Source organism: Anopheles marshallii, chromosome 2 (genome assembly GCF_943734725.1).
Source record: "Anopheles marshallii chromosome 2, idAnoMarsDA_429_01, whole genome shotgun sequence".
NCBI lineage: Eukaryota > Metazoa > Arthropoda > Insecta > Diptera > Culicidae > Anopheles > Anopheles marshallii.
Genome location: NC_071326.1, coordinates 12,978,779 through 13,002,933, shown reverse-complemented (window position 1 = coordinate 13,002,933; position 24,155 = coordinate 12,978,779). Strand labels below are relative to the sequence as shown.

The window sequence follows — 24,155 nt, the reverse complement described above, 5'->3', positions numbered from 1 at the left end:
ATGAAGGAAAGAAATTTCCCTGGTTCTCTGCTGAGCTATTTGGATAACAAACAAATTGGCAACACTGCTTCCCATCTAGGCAGCACTGGTGAAATGTAAATAACAACAAGTGCACGTTGTGGGAAAACTGTCAAAATCAGCTGTTTTTAGCTGTTGGTAAATTGTTGTGTTGGCCGCGTAAAAGCGGTCCTTTTCCTTTGCTGCGAAAGTGAGAAATCGACAAAACTGTGATAGAAGTGTATTAATTGCATTAAGATAAACATGGTACGTGTGGATTTATCGAAATTAATACAGCTACAAACGAACGCTAGCCAGGTGCGAAACATCTGCATTCTGGCACATGTGGATCATGGCAAGACGACACTTGCCGATAGTTTGATTGCAAGCAATGGCATCATTTCCACGCGCTTGGCCGGAAAATTACGCTACATGGATAGCCGGCCCGATGAACAGGAGCGACAAATCACCATGAAAAGCAGTAGTATCGCGCTGTACTTTCGGAACGAATCAAACGAGAACAATACCACCGACGAATATTTGGTAAATTTGATCGATTCACCAGGGCACGTGGATTTTAGTAGCGAAGTTTCGACCGCCATTCGGCTGTGTGATGGAGCCATCATCGTTGTTGATGTGGTTGAGGGCGTTTGTCCCCAGACCCGTGTATGTTTGCAGCAGGCGTACAACGAGCAATTGTCGACCGTTTTGTTGTTGAACAAAGTCGATCGTTTGGTGCTGGAAAAGCGTCTCGAACCGGCAGAAGCGTACCAGCATCTGGCGCGGGTGCTGGAGCAGGTTAATGCCGTGGTGGGAAACCTTTTCGCGACGGATGTTTTTGCAAGGGAGCAAATTAGTACCGCAGTCGATCAAACATCCGCCCTGGAGGAGGCGGACGATTCCTTTCTGTACTATTCACCCCAGCAGGGCAACGTACTGTTCGGATCGGCTCTCGACGGATGGGCATTCGATTTGGCAACCTTTGCCCGGCTATACCAGGGAAAGCTGGAAGGTGTAACGGACAGTGGAGCCCTGTTGAACGCGTTGTGGGGTGACTATTTTTATTCTCCCCGTAAAAAAGCGATCGAATCTGGTGCAACCGAAAAAGGCCGTAAACCACTCTTCGTACAGCTGGTTCTAGAGAATCTGTGGAATATTTACGCGCTGGTAGAAAATCGAGACGAAGCCAAACTACGTGCCATCTCGGAACGTTGCGGCGTGGTACAGAATGGGCGCGATTTGCGGCACGCTGATGGACGAATTCCCGTACGGAATCTGCTCTCCGGGTGGTTGCCAATGGAACGATCACTGCTGGGGGCGGTTTGTCGTTCGGTTCCCAACCCAAGCGGTATTAGTGAGATGAAGGCTGAAAAGCTACTGTGCTCTAGGTTGGCCGATTTCGGATCTTATCCACCGGAAACCCAAGTACTAAAGCAGGACATTATGCATTGCGCTGCGGACAGTGAACGGTTGATTGTGTTCGTTTCAAAAATGTTTCCCATCGAGCATGGATCTCTGGCCGCAGCTAAGGACACGTTGGAACGGTTAACGAAGGCTCTTTCCTTAAGCGATGGAAGGGAAGCTGATGATGAGCACGATGGAGCAACGGAGATATTTCTTGCCTTCGCTAGAGTATACAGTGGGACACTTAGGAAAGGATCTCGTGTGTTTGTCATTGGACCGAAGTATGACCCACGGACGATGCACTCGAACGATAGTGATGCTATAAATCCGCACCTTGTCGAGATCGAGGTTGATAGTCTCTTTCTGCTGATGGGACGGCAGCTAGAACCGGTTGATTTGGTCCCGGCTGGCAATATAGTCGGAATAGGAGGTTTGCAAAACGTGGTCCTGAAGACGGCGACACTCAGCAACACGCGGTTCTGTCCACCGTTTGTCGATCTTCCCTTGATAGCGACACCGATCCTGCGAGTTGCCGTTGAACCGAAGGATATTCAAAAAATGCCTCAACTTGTACGTGGACTAAAGCTTCTCAATCAAGCCGATGCGTGTGTCGAGGTGCGTGTTCAAGAGAGTGGCGAACACGTCCTACTGACCCTAGGTGAAGTACACCTGGAACGGTGCATAAAGGATCTGCAGGAAACGTACGCCAAGATAAAGCTAAACGTATCGAAACCGATCGTACCGTTCAAGGAAACAATTGTGCCGTTCGTGCCAACTTCGGAGGATAACCCGGAGGAAGAAATAGCGAAGGACAGAGAGAAAGATAAAACCGTTACCCTTCAGACGCCAAATCGTCAATGTACAATAAAACTAGTAGCGATGCCAATTTCACACGAGGTGGTGGATCTGCTAAACGCTAACGAATCGGTGCTGAAAGCGTACGTTAGAGCACACGAAGTTAAACAAAATCTTCCACAAGCGCTGCAGGATTCAATCCGTGAGCTCAGATCAAATCTGATAAAACATTTACCCGAAACGGTTCCGTTCGATCGCATTTGGTCCTTAGGGCCGAAGAAATGTGGTACTAATCTGCTGATTAATTGTACCGATTTCAAGCACACTTCCGTGTGGTACGGAAATGAGGCAGACGAACGACAAACAGATGATCCGCGGACTCAGTACGAGTCGTCATTTTTGAACGGGTTCCAGATGGCATCCTTAGCCGGACCATTGTGCGATGAACCGATGCAAGGTGTTTGCTTTTTAGTCGAACGCTGGGAGGTTGATGTAACGATTGGGGTGGATCTTGCGTCTGTTGCTTCTCACGGACCACTCTCGGGTATGTATGATATAAGAAGAATTAAAATGGAAGCATTTGGTGACCGATTCTCACGATCTACAGGACAAATCATGTCAGCGGTTAAGGAGGGATGTAAAAAGGCTTTCCAAAATCAACCCCAGCGGCTGGTTCATCCAATGTACAGTTGCAATATAACCGTAAAATCGGACGTACTCGGTAAGTTTGTATTGCTGTTGTCTTTTTCGTGTAAATAATATCGTTAAAATTTATAACAACCAAAGGGGAATATATTTTGAAATTATTCGTGTTGTTGTCATCGTGGATGGCAACACTGTCGGTTTGTTTGAGATTCCTACCCCTTGTCGCGAGTAGGAGCTATTCTGTCAAAATGTATTTTTCCGAGCTGTCAAAACGAGCACATGGTTTGTTGTCGATAGAAACAAACGGCGACGATCGAAAGTTCCTCTACTTTTGCCGACCCGGGAAGTGAAAACGTGTGTTAAAAGTGGATAATATTATAATTCTACGTTTTCGTCAGTGCCGTTTGTAGTTGTAAAGCTAACTCATCTAATCCACCAGAAAGATGGGAAAGAAAGGAAAAGTAGGAAAGGATCGGCGCGATAAGTTCTACAAACTAGCGAAAGAATCCGGGTACAGGTCGCGTGCCGCCTTCAAGTTGATCCAGCTGAATCGGCGTTTCGGATTTTTGCAGCAATCACAAGTATGTCTCGATCTGTGTGCCGCCCCGGGCGGTTGGATGCAAGTGGCCAAGCAAAACATGCCAGTTTCCAGCATTGTAATCGGTGTGGATCTGCACCCGATCAAGAATGTACCGGGTTGTATCAGTCTTATCGGGGATATTACAAGCGACAAAACTAAGGCAGATTTGGCTAAGGAACTGAAGACCTGGAAAGTGGACGTTGTGCTGAACGATGGTGCTCCGAATGTGGGTAAAAATTGGCTGCACGATGCATACCAGCAGGTCTGTTTGACGCTTAGCGCTGTGAAGTTGGCGACACATTTCTTGCGACCGGGCGGATGGTTCATCACGAAGGTGTTCCGCTCGAAGGATTACAATGCGTTGATCTGGGTACTGAAGCAGCTGTTCCGCAAGGTGCATGCCACCAAACCGTCCGCATCGCGTAAGGAGTCCGCTGAAATCTTCGTCGTGTGTCAGTACTTTAAGGCGCCGGATAAGATTGATCCTCGCTTTTTGGATTCGAAGTACGTGTTCGAAGAGTTGGACATTCAGTCAACGGACATTTCGTCGAGTAACATTCTTAAAGATTTGGAGCGTAAGACGGCCAAGAAGCCGAAGGTGGAAGGATACGATGGTATGGATGTGAGGAAGATCGTCACCGCGCTGGAGTACATGCAGAACGATAAACCACTGGCCCTGTTGAGCCGGGTAACGGAAATTACTTTCACAGCCAAGGATGAGGCGATTGCAAACCACCCCCGTACGACCACAGAACTGAAGGAATGTTGCAAAGACATTAAGATTCTTGGGCGTAAGGATATAAAGGAACTGTTGCGCTGGCATAAATTGTTAAGCCCAGAGTTTGTAAAATCGAGCGATGAGAAGCCGGACGACAATAAAAAGAAAGGCGAAGGCAAGGATGGTTCGAAGGATGATGATGAGACGGATGTGGATGAGGACATAGTGGAGTTGAAACAGATTGAAAAAGAAATTGCCTCCCTGCAGGTTGAAGAGGAACGTAATTCGAAGCGAAAGCGCAAGAAGACTAACAAGGAGCGTTCGAAATTGAACGAGAAGCTTAGCCTCAAGATGGTCATCAAGGGTGACGCAGGACCGACTGAACAGGGTGAGGATTTAGTGTTCTCGCTAAAGGATGTTGGTACCAAGCAGCAGCTGGAGAGCATGCTCGACCAACCTCCCGATACTGTGGTGGAGGATGAAGAAATGTCGGACGATGAAAGTAAAGACGATAGGTACATACGGTATGATCGTGAAACGAAGGGGGATCTGTTTGAGGATGATACACTGCTTGCCAAAACAGCCGACAGCGATTCGGAAATAGATTCGGATTTCGACGAGAAAGGATTGGCAATGGGCTCTGATGAGGGAGAATTGAGCTTCGAAGAGGATGAAGATTATAAGGATCCCTCGGATGATGAAGATCGCAATCCGTTGATAACCGATCTGGACTATCGGAACAAAGCGGACAAGCGAGTCCAGCGGGCACAGCTGTGGTATGAGCAGGATGCTTTCAAAAAGCATAACCTTGATACGAACGATGAAGAGGTGGATTTCGATTTGGACAAGTTGATCGAGGCGTACAAGAAGTCCGGCGTGAAGGTACTCGGTGCGGAGAAGGATGAAAAGAGTAAGGAACCGCTTGGCAAAAAGGCACGCCGACGAGCAAAGCATGACTTGGACAAGACGGAGTCGAGCGATAACGAAACGAGCAGCTCTTCGGATGAGGAAGAAGATCCACTGGAGGCGAAGGTGGGCACGATAGTACACAAGATGGTCGAAACAGTCGGCGACAAGAAAAGTGGATTTGAGATTGTTTCCTCGGAAAAGGTGCGCAAGCAGAAAAAGGTCAAACTAAGCGAAGAGGAGCTGGCGCTGGGACAGATGCTAATCACGGGAAAGAAGATGCGCCGTGATATCATTGATTCCGCGTTCAATCGGTATATGTTCAATGACGCCAATCTGCCGGATTGGTTCGTGGAAGATGAGCTGAATACGATGAAACGGCAACTGCCCGTACCGGATGAGGTGGTTGACCAGTACCGCAAATCGAAGGATGAGTTTAACGTACGCACGATCAAAAAGGTAATGGAAGCGAAGGCGCGCAAAAAGCGACATCTAACGAAGCGTTTGGAGAAGATCAAGAAAAAGGCGGAAACGATCATGGAGAACGTGGACAACTCGAACCAGGAGAAGGTTCGTCTGCTGAAGAAGTAAGTAGCGAGAATGTGGTATATCTTTTATTTAGAACTTAACAGTTACTAACCATTCGAATGCTTTTCATTCCAGGCTCTACAAAAAGGCGGACGCAAAGAAGAAGGATGTGACGTACGTCGTGGCGAAGAAGACGGGCGTTAGTGGCAAGAAGGTGCGCCGTCCGAAGGGTGTGGAAGGCCGGTTTAAGGTAGTCGATCCTCGCATGAAGAAGGATCGCCGGGGCGAAATGGCGAAAGACAAACGTTCCAAGAAATTTGGCAAGGGTTCTGGTAAAGGCAAGGGTAAAGGAATGGCAAAGGGAAAGGCAAAAGCTGGCGTAGGTCGACAGAAGTGATGTGTGTAGCGTATTTGAAGAATTATTGCACGAAGAGAGCAATTCACTTCAACGAAATATAAATGTTAAATAAAACTACCTACACTTAGCCGTTACTTTTAGTTCATGTACAGTCGAATTTATTGTTTCCTTTGAGTTGTGTACATTCCTAGTCCCGGAGATTATCAGTGCCTCCAAAATAGAATAACGATCCAGAATATTGCCAAAACTTCCAGCTGTAATGAGAACATGCTTGCCTTCGAGGGTGTCTTTCGTACGTTAGAATCCTTGGTGATTGGTATGATCTTGGGCGACAAGGTAGAATGGATGGACGAAGTGTTCGATCGTACCACAATGCTCACGACAGTCGTCGAAGAACCCGTTTGGGAATGTTTTGTTGCCTGTGGTGAAGCTTTCCCGCCAGAGCTTTTCGATGCACCATCAGCAGTAACGGATGGCGTTGCCGATTTCGGTGCTGGTTTGTCGGACATTTTAACGGTCGACAGCTGTCCCTCAATGCCGTTTGTAACTATGCACTGGCTCAATACCTTCCAGCCTTCACATATGTGACTGCCCGCAAAGGAACAACCCATGTGATAGTTCCAAATACCGTCGGTAGTGTAGTTCACCTGGAAACACTGATACTTGCTTGCCGCAGGCACCTTCCCGAGGGATGGATTGTGCGGGTTCAGCAAAAGATGGGTCATGTTAACTACTGCATTGCTACATTCGACTAGCCCGGCAGAATTAAGGCATTTGTTGTAGTTGTTGATCGATTGACAGAATTTGCAGCTCACTGCAGCAGCTGGAAGGCAAGCGGGACATTTAGCGTACAACACGGAAAATAGGGTCTTAATGAGAGAAGTACCTTCGTTGGTGAATATGCCGACCAGCGGCAGTAGAACGCAGATGAACGCATGCCAATTGCGCAACATCACGGATGTGAATTGGAACTAACGCAGCAACACCGTCCTCGCGCGAGAGTACGCGCTGTAGTTGATGCGATCGATGTACGTACCGCGGCCAACGTGTGCGAAGTTGCATGAACAGAATTTGTTGTTTGGTGTTGATACTCCGGTTTCAGTTGGGAAAAAATACAATCATTGTGGTTGTTTCTTTCAAGTTTACCATGCGAGTCATTACAATCCACGGGCTCTAATTAACCACGTTGAAGGTGTTTTCCTCATTAGGGATGTTTGTTCACCAATTTCATTAGAAACGTGGAACTTTCGGTTCGTTTTTTTTCGTATATCGCGTTTTTATTAATAATATTGTTACTAATTTTACGTTAGTCTTACGCATCTAGCATTGTAATTAAATAGTGTGTGGGGGTTTTGTGTTTTTTCTCGCTAGTTTAATTATTTGTTTTAACTTTCTCTCGCTTTATCCTTCGCTGCATAATTCCTTCTTATTTCTTCTTATATTCCTTCTTATTCTTCTGCTGCTTATTCCTTCGCTGCATAAACATTAGTGGTAGAAAAGTGTCAGTAAAATCTTTCCTTCGTCGTCACGTTTACGTTTTAAAACGCTTCGATGTCGATACGACCCCGTTTCAGTTGCTCACATTACCATGCTTTTAATGTTAATATGCTTACATCAACAATGCTTTCCCCCCTTTTAATAGCGGATAGCCGCGGATGCGTGGAAATGTTTGAAAATACTATTTACAACAAGAATGCGAACAATCTTCCATCAACCATCCTGCTTAGGCATACTCTCTCCGTACCAGGAGGGGGGCCTTCCGTAGTATGTAGTAATAGCAAAAATACTACCGTAAAACAAAAATCGATTCGTTAAAACAAAAATATATCTTTTTTTCCGGTACCACATTGCAAATGTTCGAACGCCATCCGGCGGCCTCCGTGTGGGCGCACGCCAGCCCCAAACCAATTTCGCCCCTTGTTCGCGAAGGTGGGTTCGTTGGGTTGCTTAATTCTCTTTATTGTATTGTAAATTTAAAACAAATAAATAGTAGAATATTAATAAATAGGCAAGTTTTGGGAGAGAAATTGGGTGGCAGCACAGTTCAAGCGCCGCCTAATGTTCTACCGTAATCTACCGGCGATCTCGTTCTTTCCATCACTGGTGGCCATCGTTTTGTTTTCGTACTGGTGCGCACATTAACATCCTTTCCTTCGGTTAAAATTCTGTTCCCAACCTGCTGTTCCCGTTTTTGGCGCAGTAGCGATGAAAAGAAAGAGATATCGGAACAGATCGGACAGGTGAGTTGCACCGTCCTGTGCTGTACCGTGAACCGGACCATAGCTGAAAACGATTTCAAGATGGTGACCGTTCGTCTGCTCGATCGTACGATCGCGATCGCGGAACCGTTTTTTTGCGTCTGTGTGTCCTAGTAGCTACCGTTCGATTACTGGCGGTGTAATGGAATGAATGGGCGTGTAATATGGGGGTGCAATTGCTGTCCGTATGGGTGCATTGATTAAAACGGATAGTTACGACTTGCTCTGTACGACTACTAACCTGGCGCCAGGTCTTTCTTGCATACGAATATAATTAACTATCGACAAATAAATAATGGAAAATAGCATTCGAGTTCGATGGGAATGAGAGGCTCTCGGAGGTACAAACTAAAGGACAGTGAATGAACGAGATGGAGATGAGGATGATTAAGTTATACGCGTGTAGGACACTACCGGGGATGCGGGCGGCTGCTCACGATCCCCATTTCCAACTGGCATGGTGAGCGGTTTGTCTTAACGTTTGTGTCGAATAGTGTCGCCATCGCGTCAAAGCCAAGCACCACATGCCCACGACATGGTGTAGTCGGTGGAAAACGGTTTAAGCTTCGTTGGCCAGTGCCGCCGGATCCGTGGTGCTCTGGTACGTCCGGGAGACGGATTCAGTCTCGTTGTCAACGGCAGCACTGATGGCGGCAGAGTTCGCACGGTACGACGATACCGGCTGTCGCGATGGGATCTTCCACTTGTTGTACACGTTGGCGGGCGTTTTGGCTGGCTTCGAGGCGTAGTAGCTGGAGGTTTCCGGTGGTACGCACAGCATACCGTACACGTTGATACCGGGCAGTCCGGCGTACGTTGGCTGATCGTGAGCCAACGGTCCCTCTGCGCGGTGAGAATGAGGTCAGGTTTAGTTTTTGCTTTTGCATTTGCCATCAGAACAATCGATAAATGCTGCCCAAACTTACCGAGCCGATAGTGTGGCGGGCATTTGCAGATAACCAGATAGTGCGACTTGCCGGTTCGAGTGTTTTGCAGCGCGAGAATCGACCAGTCCTTCGGTGCACGGCAATCGCGCAGCTCGTTCGTGTTTTCGCACGTCTTCGCCAACGTAATGGCCCGCTTCTGCTGATTGCCAACGAGCTTGATCGTGTGGTTGTCGTCTTCGTTCAAACTAGCCGAGCAGGGATCGCGGTATCTGGTATTGCGAGAAAATGGGGCGATACAAAATGTGGAGAATGAGCTGGATATTTAAAAGACTCAATGGCAAGATCGGAAGAATTCGATGTAGCGAGATTGTGTGAGGTATGTTAGTAGATAAGGCTACACAAGAGTTATAGTAGCAATGACGAACTTCACATGACATAACTAATAACTAATACGATGTGTGAACCATTCCTCCTTGCGGAAGGTAAAATCAGAAAAAAAAAAAATCAGGGCAAACCAAGATTTCCTGAGGTTCTAACGCCAGCTAGACCTTCAATTTCTGGAAGAGCCGTTTCAAACGTCCATGATCGAGCGCTACCCAAGCTCTCAACTACTTAACATTATTACGTTACCTGAGTAGGTCTTTAAGGCCACTTTTGTGCCATGAGGAAATAATTAAAAGATTTTTTTATGAATTAGTCGCCTGTTGTCATTCCAATGACGTGTCCAGAACACCGAAATCTTATACGTTATTCGACTAATTGCATAACTAGCAGTAATCGTCATCAGTGCAGCTTCTCCATTGTTATTCTGAGACTTTTATCGTGCTAAAAGCCCTTCTGACTATCTTCCTTTCGCATGCGGGCTAAAGGATTTTCGTGAACTTTGGACAAAGTTCATGTCCCAGAGGTATATAAGAGTGAGGACTTTATAATTTTTTTTATAATCCAAGCTGCGATCGTGACAACTAGAATTTTGAGAGAAGTTTCTACAGGCTCTAGAATAACGGGTTGGTTGCCATATCCCTTGGACGTATCTGTTGGAACCACCCCCGTGTAGTTGGAACTCCAATACGAATACGTTGGGACTGAACTCCAGTACGTTGGAACTGATCGTCCCAATACCTCTTGTAACTCGCCTTACGAACTCGGATTCTAATCCAAGATTAAACCAAATTTACTACATTCCCACTCCAATTCAATCTCAATTCGCAGCTTGTGCTGTTGATCTCATTTGGAATACTTCGATGATGATATACTACGGGGGGTTTTCTAGTTAAGGTGGTATATTTGACACCATTTCTGAATGCTTTTCAAGCTAACCTCAGCGATCTTCTCAGGTATTTTATGACCTTCGCAAGAGTCTATCACATAATATTTTAGAACCATTTCTCCTAGGCACAGTGTGTGTTGGGTTAATGTACATGTGTCACCGATCGGTAGACTTCACCTTCAGCAATGATTCATGGCTCCCATTTCCCTGTTGACATTCTTTCTTCTAAAACGAAACCGTCTGTTCAAACAACCGGCATGCATCCCAGTATTGGTAACATTAGGCTGTACCGATGACGAAATTCTAAATACACCATGATCACAGTGCCGTTAGCCATAGTTTCAGTTTTTCGGCAAATGTCTTCGAAGCAACAGGTGGTCCAACGCTCGGTGTCCTCTGGGGATGCTGGGCGCCTTACTGTGTCGCTGCTCGTTGCAGTGTGTCTCGTTGGCAGTGGTATGTAATTGAATTTGAAGGTGTATGCGTGTGTGTTTGTGTCTGTGTTTGTTGGTTCTCTGACGACACGTTGTGTATCTGTTCCGTTTGCAGCGTTGGCACTGAACTGTAAAATATGTCAATCGACCGGCGATTACGAGGCCTGTCTGCGTAGTCCGTCCGCACCGTGCACGGTACCGCTGGTCAACACAACGCATCTGTTTCTGACCTCAGCAAACCCGACACTGCGTAACGTTACGTACCAGGGTGTACCGATGTTCCAGTGTTTCCAGGTGAACTACACCGTTGGGCCGATGTGGCACTATCAGATGGGGTGCACCTACATCAACACCAAGATCTGTGAGGGTTGGCGAGCGGCGAGCAAATGTCTTACCACCACGTCGAACGTGATGGGCGTACCGGGCCGGGTGAAGGTTCCACACATTGCCGATTACAACCCGCACGGCCCACCAGTCCTGCCGCACACGAACGGTGTTGTGCAGCCGTCGGTGACCGGGATGAAGCGCAGCTCCAAATCGGCTTCCGGTAGGAGTGCCGTACTGGTGGAATGTCTCATGCTGACCATGGTGGTGGGTTGGGCAATCCGAAAGGTGCTAGGATACTAATAGTTGTACTGGTGTAATGTAGCGAATACTGCGGACGACTGGGTATTGCAGGATATCTCTTTTCGTAGAGCGAAAGGTACGTTATCAACTTGGGCGCAAATAATCAATTTGAATAAAACTTAAGAAACAACCCCAGAGGGGAGTTAAACGGTTAAGTTGTATTATTTTTTCCACGTGATCTACTAAGATGTTAGTCGACGCCGTCGACGTCCAGAAGTGTGCTAATCGTCACGGATACGACAAAACGTATGTTTGTTGGTGAATTAGAAAGCTTCTTGTAGCAAGCCCCTGTCCATGTGGTGCACAATTGTATCGAAAGTATTTCTCCATTTGATCGCTGTGCTTACCATCAGATCATGCTGTTAAACGATCCTCAGACTGCTTCTATGAGTGTACCGAACTCCTCTGCTCCTTCGTCTCCCGCTTTACCCCCCCAACCAAGGGTGTACATTTTGAACCAATTATTAATCGACCGCTTTCCATCGTGCGTGTGCCCCATCGATGGCCCTGTAGTAATGTTCATTAACTTCGGCTTGGCGATCGATCGAAATCGATGCGCCCCGTGCACTGGATTCCAGGTCACCGGAATCCGGGTTCGGCCAATCGAACACTTACTTCCGGTCATTGAATCCGATCGGGTACCGATCGTTGCGGCACCCGCGCTTCAATGCTCCACCGAATCGTAATCACCAGCGTGTGTGTTCCGTCGAACAGGTGTGTACCATTTTGTGGGTGGTTTTTTTTTGTTGTTGTTGTGTAGTTCCATACTTACGATCACCACCTTGCCAAGCCAGGAATGGGAGGGGAGGAATTTCTTCACCCCTTGCTTGTATCGGCCGGAAGGCGAACGTTTCCCCGTACGTGGTGTAGGCCCAGTAACCTGGTTGGCTACGGGACGCAGGCTATTGTAACCAATTTTCCACAATAAACACACACACACACACACACACACACACACACACACACACACACACACACACACACACACACACACATGTGGCGTTAAAGCCATGATGGTGGCGAAGTTTGCGAGATGGCTCGACGCATTTTCCATTCTTCAAAAACCCAATTTTCCGGACCACAAAATGTTCAAAGGGAGAAATTTTTGCATACGGCCACTGTACACTGTGCCGGTGTGCTAAACTAATAGCCTTCGTGGTGCAATTCGATTCGATTATGAATTTCGACTCTCACATCACGATGAGCGATAGGATTGTGGTACGCCGGGGGCAAGATGAGTGAGTGATCGCAACAAATCGAATAACGAAAATAATAAACACACACACACACACACGGCACAAAGAAATCAAACAATTTGAAGTGTTGGGAAAGCTGGGAAGGCATTCTCTCGCTCTCCATTCGGTGGAAAAATGTTGGTGAAGGCATTGTGAAGGCTTATTAAATAGATCTTTCGCACCACAAAAGCCCTCCCCGCCCCAAACCAAAAGTGATTTGAAATTTTTGGATTAAAACGATAAGAAAGATGGATAATTATGATTTCCGGACCCGGTGTAAGGTAATTGCGATGTGTTTTTTTTTGTTATAGCAATTTTAAATTAAACAATATAATGCTACCAAACAATGCAATGGCATCTTTGAGATGGCAAACCGTATTATACAGAGGTTTCCATTAAACGTTTTGTAGCTTTAAAAAATGTATAAATCATATCTTAATGTGTGGAATATGATATCGATCAAATGGACACCTTGGCACCGAATCGTTACCCCGAAATTACCAACCTCTGGAGCACAGGTCGGACTGAATCGTTTGCTTGCTTATTGTTGACTTTGAGCTTAGAGATCTGCACATTTACGAAACTCTCCAGTAGAAAGTTTCGCCGGGTCACTTGATCTTGTGGCAAGTTGACATCACGAAAGAACCATGTCCGGAAGTTGCTTGGGCAGTATGTTGATTCGTACATTATGTGGCACGTAGAACTGTCTTGAGGGAACTAAAGATGGGGCATATATTTCATTCGAAGGGTTCGAAAATATGAGTCAAAGTGTTAGAATAAAGATTAATCTCTTTAACTTACTTAATATATAACATATTTCAACAACTTTAAGCAAAGGAGGGAAGAACGGCAAAAAAAGATTGATTTTTTTTTTCTTCAGAACCATATTTTCCCAAGTTCCAAAAACGTTATCAATTCACTTTCCTATGGTAGCAACTCATTCACTGCGAATTAAAAATGTCAGCAGTAATTTAACTCATTAACTTCTCGCGACGACCTCACGATTTAAATCATAACGAACTCATGTGTGAGTTAACGCAGGATTTAACTCTTCGTGGCGATCTTCAACTCATGAATTAAATCTTGAGTTAGCTCATGTCAGGATTTAACTCTTGTCGACTCACAATTGAGTTAACTCAAGATTTAAATCATGGGCTAAAGGTCGCCGTGAAGAGTAAAATCGTGAATTAACTCACACAAGGATTTAAATCATGAGTTAAAGGTCACTGTGAAGAGTGAAATCAAAGTGGTTTTGAATGATTTAATTCTCAGCGAATAAGTTAAATAAAAAAGAGTTAAAAAAGAATACTCTTCTTGGTGATTTGAATTAACTCACTCTCTTCTTCTTCTTTATCGACACAACAACCTCAAGAGTTCTAGGCCTGTTCTTGAATTTTGAATTTTTTAACTCACTCTCTAGAATTATTTAATTCATTGCTTCATTCTGAATCCGTGTGCACAAGCCTAATTGGTACCAAAATTATCCAAAAACGTCTTCTGTTTCTTTTGCCGGAATTGTTCTCTGTTGTTGATGGTTGGTGATTGATCATTTTCTTATTTAGTCATCCAGAAATTAATCTCCTCTAAGAAGAGGGGGTTTGTGGCAACATTTGGGTCGTTATCTGTAACTATTCTAAAGCCCAACCGATGAAAAATTCCTGGATGAAGTTGATCTTCAATTCAATTCTTCCAAGTCATCCAAGTCTCGAAGTTGCACTCCACTAACTTCAGAGTTTTGGAGTGCGACTTGTAGAATCGACTGTTTTGAGCGCATGTGCTTCTAATAATTTTAGCATGTAACAACAACGATATACTCGTAATAAACTCTCAGAATTAGGCCATCCACATTAGATTCTCTTTGCTCTATTAAACTTTAAATTTTAAATAGTCAGCAGTGTGTCAGCTGATCATGCAAACAACTAGTTATTCGTTTAACCATTTGCAATAAGCATCGTTTGCTCTTGGTAAACTATCCACTTGAGGTAAGTCAATTATTAAGATGCTCAGCCTCCAAATCATTAGAGTCGTCTAGCTAACAAACACCCTGCGGGATCGTTCTTCTATTCACCGGTTGGAGGTCACACCCCCCGTACGGGAGAGAAAGCACTCGCCGCGAGGAATTTGTTTTCACTGATTATTATTTTAGCGCATCCATTAAGGATGCCCTCACGATGGTTCGCGGCATGGGGTTTTTGCGCCTCCAGCGTACGCCAACTGTCGGATGGGACGGTTTTCCCATGGGGAGCGCTGGGCATGTGGCGAATAATTGCCGATCATACACCGGGCAGCTCGCATTGATCGATGGTGGTGGTGCATTCATTTCCCGCCTTCGGTGCGAAAAGCCCCAGTGCCGGGAATCAATCGGGAAATCGATAGCTTCAGGGTTGAACGTTGGTAACGGGGGGTGAGGTACGATAGTTGTGAAATTAGTCACGATCGCAATGGGGCAGATTCGTCATCTGTTGCAACGATATATGCCCCACTGTGTGCGCCCGATGATTGATGTTGTGTAAGCGTAGTTGTGGCATTGCATTGCATTGTGGCGCTGGACAAATACGCTTTTGCTTTGTATGCGAAGGTTAAGGAGCGATTGATTTTTATGATGTTTTACCCCGATCCTAGAAAGTCCGGTTAGGGTTAAATGAATCTTTTCACCCGGGGCAAATGGTTGCCATTTGCCATTTGCATTCCCCACGTTTGTGTGCGGGGATGTTTAATTAATGTGTAAATTATAATTTCTGCCAATGATCCGCGGTTCATTGCCTGCTTTTCCATCGGATGGATTAGTGCGCTCAGTGCGATCAAGTTCGTGCGATTTATTTTAATGAGTCAATGGCACCGTCGATCGATCGGCGGTATGCATAAACATGGGCATTAAAATAGGTGTGCTATCTGGTACATTATCGGAGGCATTTTTGCATGTTGCAGTGTACTATCTGGTGTGGAAGGTGCTGATGAAATTTAATTGGTAGCTTGTACCGTTTGCAGGCGCCACACTAAACCTCGTATGCAGCGCGAAACGTTGCCCTGTGGGAGTTTTTTTTTTTTTTTGTCGGAGCCACCGACAAAAACTTCTGCATAGCGTTGATGTATCACTGCACACGGCGCCCAAACTGACCAATCTGGGACGGGTCGTTGGACGGCAAATGGTGTCGAAACCCAAGGTACGTCCGGATGGTACGCTCACTCACCAAACATCCCGATATGCTAATACGCGAGCATATATTTACACAATCGGATTAGCGTGGTGAAACAACGGCGTTCAAAAACTGGAGCTCTTGGACGATGGTGATCAGCAAAGTCCACACACTGTTGGGCACTGCGGCTGGTTAATAAGCAGCTGTTCGACGGAACAGGAGCGGATGGGGATTGTAATCACATGCTGTAAACGTTGTGCCATCCTTCTGCTCACCCTGACACTTGGTTTTGTTTGCAAGCGCTTCCACCTTCCGGGTTTGTTCGGGGACACCATCGAATCTAAATCGCCTCTCCCCCATGGTGGAAAATGAGGCTGCTACCCGTGTTCGTGGTGCGCCGGGACAGCTTTCATTATCCCGCGCAGCGCACCGTTGCAAACCGAGCGTTCTTGTTGTGCCTTGTACGATCGTGTTCTTATCCGCGTGCAAGGCGCTCTTAAACCTTTTCCGCTTGGTCGTGAAGATGTCGCGATCACAGTGCGGCAGGCTGGGAAGGCAAACATATTGCATATTACATAAACATTATCGTACGGCTTGGTGCAATGTTTTTGGGCTTGATGATGATCGTGGTGGTGGCGCAGCGGGCCGTGTGTGTTCCTTTGCACACGCTGAGCGTGTAGTTTCGGTGTAATTGAACCTGGCAGGGGTCCGCTTTCATTAGACCCCAGAGCCGCAGTAGGTTAAGTGTGCTACGGCAGGCACTTCCCGCGTCCCCGAGTGTATTCTGAAATATAGATTTTAACGGAATTCTGTGGCGCAGAAGGACAATCTTCCAACGCGAGGTGAATTGGAAGTTTTGCATTCCCGGCTGCAGGAAGGAAAGGTTGGATGATCGTATTGTAACCTGACCCGTGGCAGGGCAGTGGTTCGGTGTGGCCACCCAAAACGAAGTGTTTCCCAAGTGCATTCCGGTGCCAGTTTCCTTGTGTCTGGTGGGTCGTGTTTCCTGGTGATTTAATTAAATACGTGACCGTTGGATACACCGGCGGGGAACATTAGCAGAATTCGCTTCGTCCATTGTCGTGCGCACCCAGTGGGATATTCCCTCCTGGCATGTAATGCTAATAAACATTAGAAACATCACAATAAAATGGTCCCTTGTGTAAGGTCTAGCGAGAGAGAGAGAGAGAGAGAGAGAGATGCCGTAGAGGGTAACAGGAGGGTCATCGTTACAGATTTATTACTAAAACGATCGCTTATGCTGTAAGTATGCAATGGTAACGTCTAGTAATGGATCTTGTACTAGCAAAATTATTAACATTCCCAGGAGCGTAGATCATTTACATAAGCACCATTGTACGGGAGGCATATTTCATCCTCGATCGTGTACTACAGTGCCAGTTACAATTTAGTGTGCTTTTCACCCTTTCGGCTGTGTTCAAATGGTATCTGCGGAATGGCGCATACATTACAATGTCCAATGCCTCTGCACACTTGCACACTGGTAGTAATGCAATCGATCAGAGTCGATAAATCGACACGGGTCTTGTTTACTGCAGCGCGCAAGGTTCATTGAAATTTGAGGCAACTATTAACCGGATTGGTTCGGACCTGCGATAAACCTGTCCGGACACTAATTCGATTACCGTGTGGCAAGATTTATGGGATCGGTTGTTGGGGCAGGGTGCCGGTAACCAACCCGGCCCAGACATGAATTCATACGCTTCCCATTCCACTGCACGTCAATGGCAAGAAATTCAATAAACGCCATAACTGTACCCAAGGGCCTCTCCGCTTTTGTTGTCAGCTTTTTTTTCACCCCTCTGTTGTTTTTCCATCCCCTCCTCACGCCCTCGCTTTTGGAAGGGCGGTTTACTTTTTTTTTCGCGTGTGAGAAACGCTCCAAGCATACAAGGGAAGTTCAGTTCATCGCTGATGCGCGCCTGTCATACATCATGTTTAGCAGCTTGTTTAGCTCTTGCACAAAGCATAATGAGTACAGGGGGGGGGGGGGGGGGGGGGGCTCCAATGCGGGGTTTGCAACGGTACGGACCGGCCACGGGACCACGGGATGATGTTTCGAAACGCCAGCAAAAACTCGCACGGAAACGGGGCCCCCACCGTGGGTGTTTTGTGGCCGCATGGTGACGGTCCGAAAAGACCGTGAAGCTTCGGAAATGCTTCGAAGCATGATTGATGAGGGTAATTGCTTTCTGCACCATCACCAGCCCAACAACGTACCGTGAACGGTCCTTGTCTGGGGTGTGGTTCGGGTGGGAGCCGTTGGACGATCTGCTCCATGATTCTTCCCTCGTGCGTTGGGAGATCTTCCCCCTGCCGGGACCGTCACGGCTTTTCGGTGCGGAAAGTGAAAACCAATTGCCTTGAAGAACCTAGTTCGAGGTACAGGAAGAACATTACATGGAGACATTTCGATCGGTCAGTATAGCTACAAGTTCCCATCAAGCATGGGTAATGTGGAGCTCGGTGAGAGCAATTCTAACAAACTCAACCATGTACACAGACGCTCGATCGGCCAAACCGTGCGCTCCAAGGCGTGGTAAATTAATCAACGATCAATCCGGCCTTCAGGGAAGGGTTTAAGTTCAAGGTCTTGATCTACAAATTCGCCACACGGCGAGGTCATTCGCTGGACGAATTAGTTCGATGACTTCACGATCAATGGTCGAACGGAAAACGAAATTAATCGTGGATACCCCGGGGGAAGGGGCATTCTAACCAGTCATGTCAATTGATGATGTGGACGAACGGTGTATTACTGCGTCCACGCGAAGCTCGTTACACTGACTACACGAAGAATTTTAATGGGTTCCAATAAGCTACGGGTAGGGTGTGTGTGTGTTTTGTGCTGGTTAGAACATTGGCAAGAATTCATCTCGTTTCCGAGCGCTTTCGTTCGTTGTTTGTTAGATGGGGTGAAACAACAACACCAAACAACCCAGAGACGTTCACTTACCTCGGTGGGCAGGCACACAGTGGCTGGGTGTAGTTGAGGCGCACGTAGACAGCATTGCAGACCTGCTCTCGCCACGGGTTTTTCGTAACGCGATGGGGCGGGATCCGACCGTGCCAGCATAAATCGGGGGAAAACAAAAGCGAAAAATGAGCAAAAAATAGAAAAAAACCAACACAAAAATCCATTGAATATTGATTAGAACACGCTCAACCGACGGCGCGGAAGCTTTCTAACGGTGTGCGCATCCGCGTATGCAGATGCCTGAGAGTGAGGCAGCATAAACCTACCTGCTGGATGGCGCATTCTGGCAGGAAGTAGATGTGCTGATTGTGCGGATAGTAATGGTACTTGGTCGGTGCGAGGCCAGTCTGTAAAGAGTGTGGAAGGTGGGTTTTTGTATCGATTAATTCTTCTGCCGAAGGGAGGCTGTCTGAGCAGGTGGCGCAGATGATGAAGGTGGATGCGGTTGGTGGATTTTTTCGGGATCGCTTTCCGTACTGCGCCCCTTTTTGGGGCTTAGAGCGTGTCGGGCGGGTGTGCGCTTTCCATATCTTAGCGTGTGAGAGACCGGGTAGCACGGTCTTTAACGGTGGTTCTTAGAGAATAGAGAAAGAATGAAACCCTCGCAGCTTGCAAACATAACTTTGTTTCTTGCAACCTTCTGCAGAAGAATGTGCGGATAAGCTTGTAGTTTTGTTTCTATCATCATAAGCAGCATTAAATAACGTTTTTATTCTCTCTCCCCTCCCCACCCCCCTTTCGGTTTGTCCATCTCATTTAACAGGCAAATTGTACGCGGTGATTGGACGGCGACATGGCCGCATCCAGTCGGCGGATCTGATTGAAGGCAGCGGCCAGTTTGATGTGACGGCCGTCATCCCGGTGATTGAGTCGTTCAATTTTGCGACCGAAATACGGAAGCAAACGTCCGGTCTGGCGATGCCCCAGCTCGTGTTCAGCCACTGGGAAACGGTCGATATCGATCCGCACTGGGTACCGTCGACGGAGGAGGAGTACCTGCAGTACGGCGAGAAGGCAGACTTCACGAATGTGGCCCGCGTGTACATGGATGCAATACGCGAACGTAAAGGTTTAGCGGTGGAACGGAAGCTGGTCGAGTTTGCCGAGAAGCAGCGTACACTATCGAAGAATAAGTAGTTAAGAGGGGCCACAAACGAAAGCTATCGTAAGTAACTTCGCTTGACTATTTGATGTTTGTGGACGCATTACAGGGTTTTTTGAGTTCCAGTGGCAAAGTTTAATCGATTTGTATATTTTTTTCCAAAGCAAACTAGAATATCGAGAGGTAGATGACAACCTTTTCACGATTTTGTTAGCATTCTGACAAGAACAAGACAGGACGGCTAGGCACAGAATCAACTACGTTTTGAACATCATCCAGAAAGTGGGATAGAATCATACATCTACCTCCACAGATTCCAGTTCTACTTATAAAAAATTCAACTCTGACTTCAACATCGTCGACTCCAACTCGAAAATCTTCTTGGACAGGGAAATTAAATGCTCGGTTTTTAATCTTCACACTCAATTCTACAATTCTTTTCGTTAATATATCACATGAAGCAGATAAGAGCAACTACATCATTTTAAATTTATGGAAGACGATCGAAATTCGCACTTTAAGAACACGCTGTTGATGTTTCCAAATAGAAACAAATATTCATATGACACAGTCGCAGATTGAGGAGGTAGTGTCGAATTCGATTGCTGATTACTTTTGAGTTCATTCCACAAATTTTGAAGTTCCTCATCTTTTTTTTCATAGTAAATAGACAAAAATAGGTGAGCGGACTTTCGAAGTCGTCTAAAATGTCACCTGTCTTGGGACAAAAGTCAGCACTGACAATAACATTGATGTTGAGATACGCGCTAGGGTGCTGGCTGCCAACCGGTCTTTATACAGTCTGAGGAAACTTCTCCACTCAAAACATATGACGCCACGAACGAAGCTGGGATTGAAGAGAACGTATATAGTTTCATTACTCACATACGAAACCCTCTTAGTTGCGTTCCAGAGGAAGATGCTCCGAAAGATGTTTGGCCCCATATGTGTGGAAGGACAATGGAGGAGCCGCTACGAATGACGAGCTCTATGAGCTGTACTATGAACTCACTATCGTACAGCGGATTAGACTCGCCAGGCTCCGGTGGGGTGGTCACGTCATGAGAATGACTCCGGACAATCCAGCCCGTAAAGTCCTTTTAGATCGTTTACATGGACAGAGGAGGCATAGTAGTCCGAAATTGAGATGGAGTGATGGCGAAGATGCGTCCGCCAGAAAGGGCGGGATAATGCATTAGTTGACGACGGAGCTTTACAGTGAGCGACTTAGAGGACTCCTGCAGCCAAGGCCAATACCGCGAAGCGGTTGTAGCGCCTAATAAGTAAGTAGGTAAGTAGTATATACAGTCAAGTCTCTCTAACCTGCTGAAGGGACCGCTATCATAGAGAGACTTGCAGCTTTGGGAAACAAACACACTTGGATGGTATACTATTTATGTATGGCAAAAGCCTTCAACCATACTCTATAAACGCAGCCAATGCGAGCTGTCATTGTCATATTAAAAATTTGTATTGCGTCTTTCGTTTTCATCTGATGTGGGATTCAGAAAAGGCCAATAACAATCATGTTTAACATTTCTCCTATCTCGACCTTAATGCTGCCGATTGTTTCAAATGCGAAATGTTATACGAAAGCGTATAAAATAGATCAAACCATCGCCGTTTTGTAGGTTCGTCTACAGCCTCAGTGCAGTTTGAGACCACAGCGATTCCACGATTATTTTCGGGACGGCATCCTTTAACGCGATGCTGACCTAGAAAGTGAAATGCCAAATGCTCGCACCAAACCGTACGTGACGGTTGTGTTGTGCCATCTGCGTTCGCATTCGCGGAAGGTGGATATTTGTGGTTTAATTTTCCGCACCGACTCGATCCGGCTCATTTTGTTCGGGCCGGGAATGTTCCGGGACACGCTAGCGCGCATTGTGGTTTGGGGCAGCAATCTTTCCCGCTATCACGTATCGCATTTCCGCTGACAAACTTTCCCTCCGGTGGTGATCTCGGTACGATGATGGAAATGAATGAAGATTCGCTTTCCTTCTTGTTACTGGAAGCAGCTGTGAAGAAGCTTGGAAAAGTTCGCGTCCGTTTGGGTTTGTTCTGGGATTAGAAATCATCACCATCACCGAGGGAGGGTGGGGCGGTGTGTTATGATCCCCTGCCACCCAGGTGCCTCTCGTTTGGAGGTGCTTCAGACTAATTATACGTGCATCGGACGTGGTGCGAGGCAATAACAGGCACCCGAACAGGCTGGGGAAGTACAGGCGCCCAAGCTCCCCATGCTTGAGTATGTCAATTAGCAACAGCAGTCACAATGCTGGGAGATGCAACCGCAGCAGACCGGAGCGTGTATTCGGGCTGGTACACGAGCCAGCATCATTCCCACACGCAACCGAATCCCACGTGTGTCCCAGTGTTGCCATTTGCCAGATTTTCCCATCGGGTCGGAAACGGTAATGTGGATAAGGCGACCGTGGATAATACACTGCCGCGCTCGGTGTTCACCTTGATTGGTTTCACTTTCACGTATCGATGCACGGATTTACATGCGCATCGCGCGCAAAAAAAGCTAATCTTCTGCAGAGGAGGGGACGTTGACAGGGAAAACGAAGTTGACACGGTGAAATGCGAGGGTTTTGGCTACAGCGTTAGAGCTGGTTAGAAGACGAAGACGAGGGCAAAACATTTCGCTTTCGATGACGGAGTCCCAACCTGGGGGTTGGCGAGTTTCCCTGGTAAGCCACGATCACCGTCCTCGCGTCACCGTTGACGTGCGCTACTGATAGGGTTATCTTGATGCGCCGTGAAGCGGGTACGCGATCACGACCCCGCTCGAGGCATTGAGCAGAACTCGCACAAATCACGCTCGGATGCGTACGGAAAACGGTGAACTTACTACCAACGCGCAGAAGAGCGCAAGGACGGAAGTTCGGGAACCTGATTTCACTCGGCAGCGCGTAACTTCTGCGGGCGAAAGTTAAGAAGAAAACCCTGTAAACTGAGGAGGACACGGGACAACCGGTAAGGTATGGCTAACGAGGCCCGTATCCGTAGCGGGCGCTTGTATGTCTTGAAGAATTGCCTCAGACCACTGGGTGTACGAGTGTACCCCCTGTGCGTTCGGGTGCGTTTTCTGGTTCCGCTGGGAGCGATGCCAATTAACGGTGCACGCGGGCAGAATGTCGTGGCCGCATAGTTCGCTGCGTTGCGCGGTATGTTTTGGGCTAATTAATGAGCTGCGTAATTGGGTGTAGGTTCCATGTCCAGCGTCAGGCGAACAGGCTGCAATGTATACCTTTGGCTCAAGAGTCGTCCAAAAGGAGGGAAACATTTGCTGCTGTTGGATAAATTACTAAGACATTGAGCAGCTGATGAGAAATGTCATTTATGTACTACGGGGGGAGGTATAGTTCCCGTGCAATGTAACCAAATTCTTGAGGTCCATAGGCTAGGTATTGTCACTTGACATGTACAGAGCAGCTAAATGGATTAGCAAACATTTTCTGGATCACTTCCAACTGAAGATAGACATCGAACCTCGGGTGGAATGTGATTCTCCGCTGGGCGCACGGGGAATGCGTCACATTCAATCGAGTGACATTCCTTCTGTTCCCATTCCAACATCCTCCAATGTTGATGTACACCCACCTTCCCGTACAGGATCGATTCGTGCCGGATCAATGTCCGGGGCCGTCCCAGCATTCTTGCACTGTTGGTCAAAGCAACACCTTCATCGCCGTGGTTGAAAATTACAAATTTCACACTCCCGAAGCCAAGATCGATCGTGATCTGCAAAGCGGACATCGATCCGTCCGGTTTGTCTCCGACACGATCGTGATCATTCCGTATCACGGGCCGGTGCATCGGCGCTGGGAGAAGACTGGCAAACCATGACCAACAGTCCTCCCGGGATGAAGCATGCTTAGACATGAGAACTGATCCCCTCCATTAAAAGCGCAACCGGCGCAATGTCCGCGAATGAGGTCTCTTTGGGGTATAGCGTTTCGCAGAGGGCGCAAAACTGTTACCATCGCGGCTGTGACAGTGACAGTGATTGGCAGTGGCAGTGACCACCGTCGATGTTAGCCACCGTTAACCCACTGCGGGCATTCGTGCAAAAAAAAAAAAAAACACGGCGGAACGGCGCGAGTACACACGGGGAGAACCCTGTGATTGATTTATGCCGACTCACATTACGACGCCCCGCGGTGCTCAGTTGGTGATGGGCGCGCACGTCCAGAAGCAGGGCGCATGGTGCGAGTTCCCGCACCAGCAATCCAGCGCTATGGGTCTAATTAATAACGTTAGCAAGCGT

At 47.1% G+C, this 24,155-nt stretch overlaps 4 protein-coding genes across 4 annotated transcripts in view; 3 read left to right on the top strand and 1 right to left on the bottom strand.

The window, feature by feature from the left end:
- The first annotated feature begins 261 nt into the window (after window positions 1–261).
- On the top strand, window positions 262–19,914 carry LOC128718991 (elongation factor-like GTPase 1). Its single transcript, XM_053812611.1, has 3 exons — window positions 262–2,740; window positions 2,804–2,917; window positions 19,541–19,914. The coding sequence occupies exons 1-3, from the start codon at window positions 262–264 to the stop codon at window positions 19,912–19,914; spliced, it is 2,967 nt and encodes a 988-aa protein (XP_053668586.1).
- Window positions 3,285–5,970, top strand: LOC128718992 (pre-rRNA 2'-O-ribose RNA methyltransferase FTSJ3). The gene is made up of 2 exons (XM_053812612.1): window positions 3,285–5,632; window positions 5,709–5,970. Exons 1-2 carry the CDS (start codon window positions 3,285–3,287, stop codon window positions 5,968–5,970), a joined length of 2,610 nt encoding a protein of 869 aa, XP_053668587.1.
- The window catches only part of LOC128718993 (uncharacterized), a 48,021-nt gene continuing 32,614 nt past the window's right edge, over window positions 8,749–24,155 (bottom strand). Inside the window, exons 2-5 of the mRNA XM_053812614.1 lie at window positions 19,044–19,124; window positions 18,757–18,818; window positions 9,116–9,345; window positions 8,749–9,032 (exon numbers count right to left, since the gene is read on the bottom strand). Coding sequence (XP_053668589.1) covers window positions 8,749–9,032; window positions 9,116–9,345; window positions 18,757–18,818; window positions 19,044–19,124 — 657 coding nt within the window. The remainder of the gene's footprint in view (window positions 9,033–9,115; window positions 9,346–18,756; window positions 18,819–19,043; window positions 19,125–24,155) is intronic.
- Window positions 10,703–11,407, top strand: LOC128718994 (uncharacterized). The gene is made up of 2 exons (XM_053812615.1): window positions 10,703–10,802; window positions 10,896–11,407. Exons 1-2 carry the CDS (start codon window positions 10,703–10,705, stop codon window positions 11,405–11,407), a joined length of 612 nt encoding a protein of 203 aa, XP_053668590.1.

Bases quoted from the DNA above. Each gene is read 5' to 3' on its own strand.
- LOC128718991 (XM_053812611.1), top strand. From the start codon at position 262: ATGGTACGTGTGGATTTATCGAAATTAATACAGCTACAAACGAACGCT. The intron at 2,741-2,803 runs GTATGTATGATA...CACGATCTACAG, and splicing joins TTCTCACGGACCACTCTCGG to GACAAATCATGTCAGCGGTT. The intron at 2,918-19,540 runs GTAAGTTTGTAT...CTCATTTAACAG, and splicing joins CGTAAAATCGGACGTACTCG to GCAAATTGTACGCGGTGATT.
- LOC128718992 (XM_053812612.1), top strand. From the start codon at position 3,285: ATGGGAAAGAAAGGAAAAGTAGGAAAGGATCGGCGCGATAAGTTCTAC. The intron at 5,633-5,708 runs GTAAGTAGCGAG...TTTTCATTCCAG, and splicing joins AAGGTTCGTCTGCTGAAGAA to GCTCTACAAAAAGGCGGACG.
- LOC128718994 (XM_053812615.1), top strand. From the start codon at position 10,703: ATGTCTTCGAAGCAACAGGTGGTCCAACGCTCGGTGTCCTCTGGGGAT. The intron at 10,803-10,895 runs GTATGTAATTGA...TTCCGTTTGCAG, and splicing joins AGTGTGTCTCGTTGGCAGTG to CGTTGGCACTGAACTGTAAA.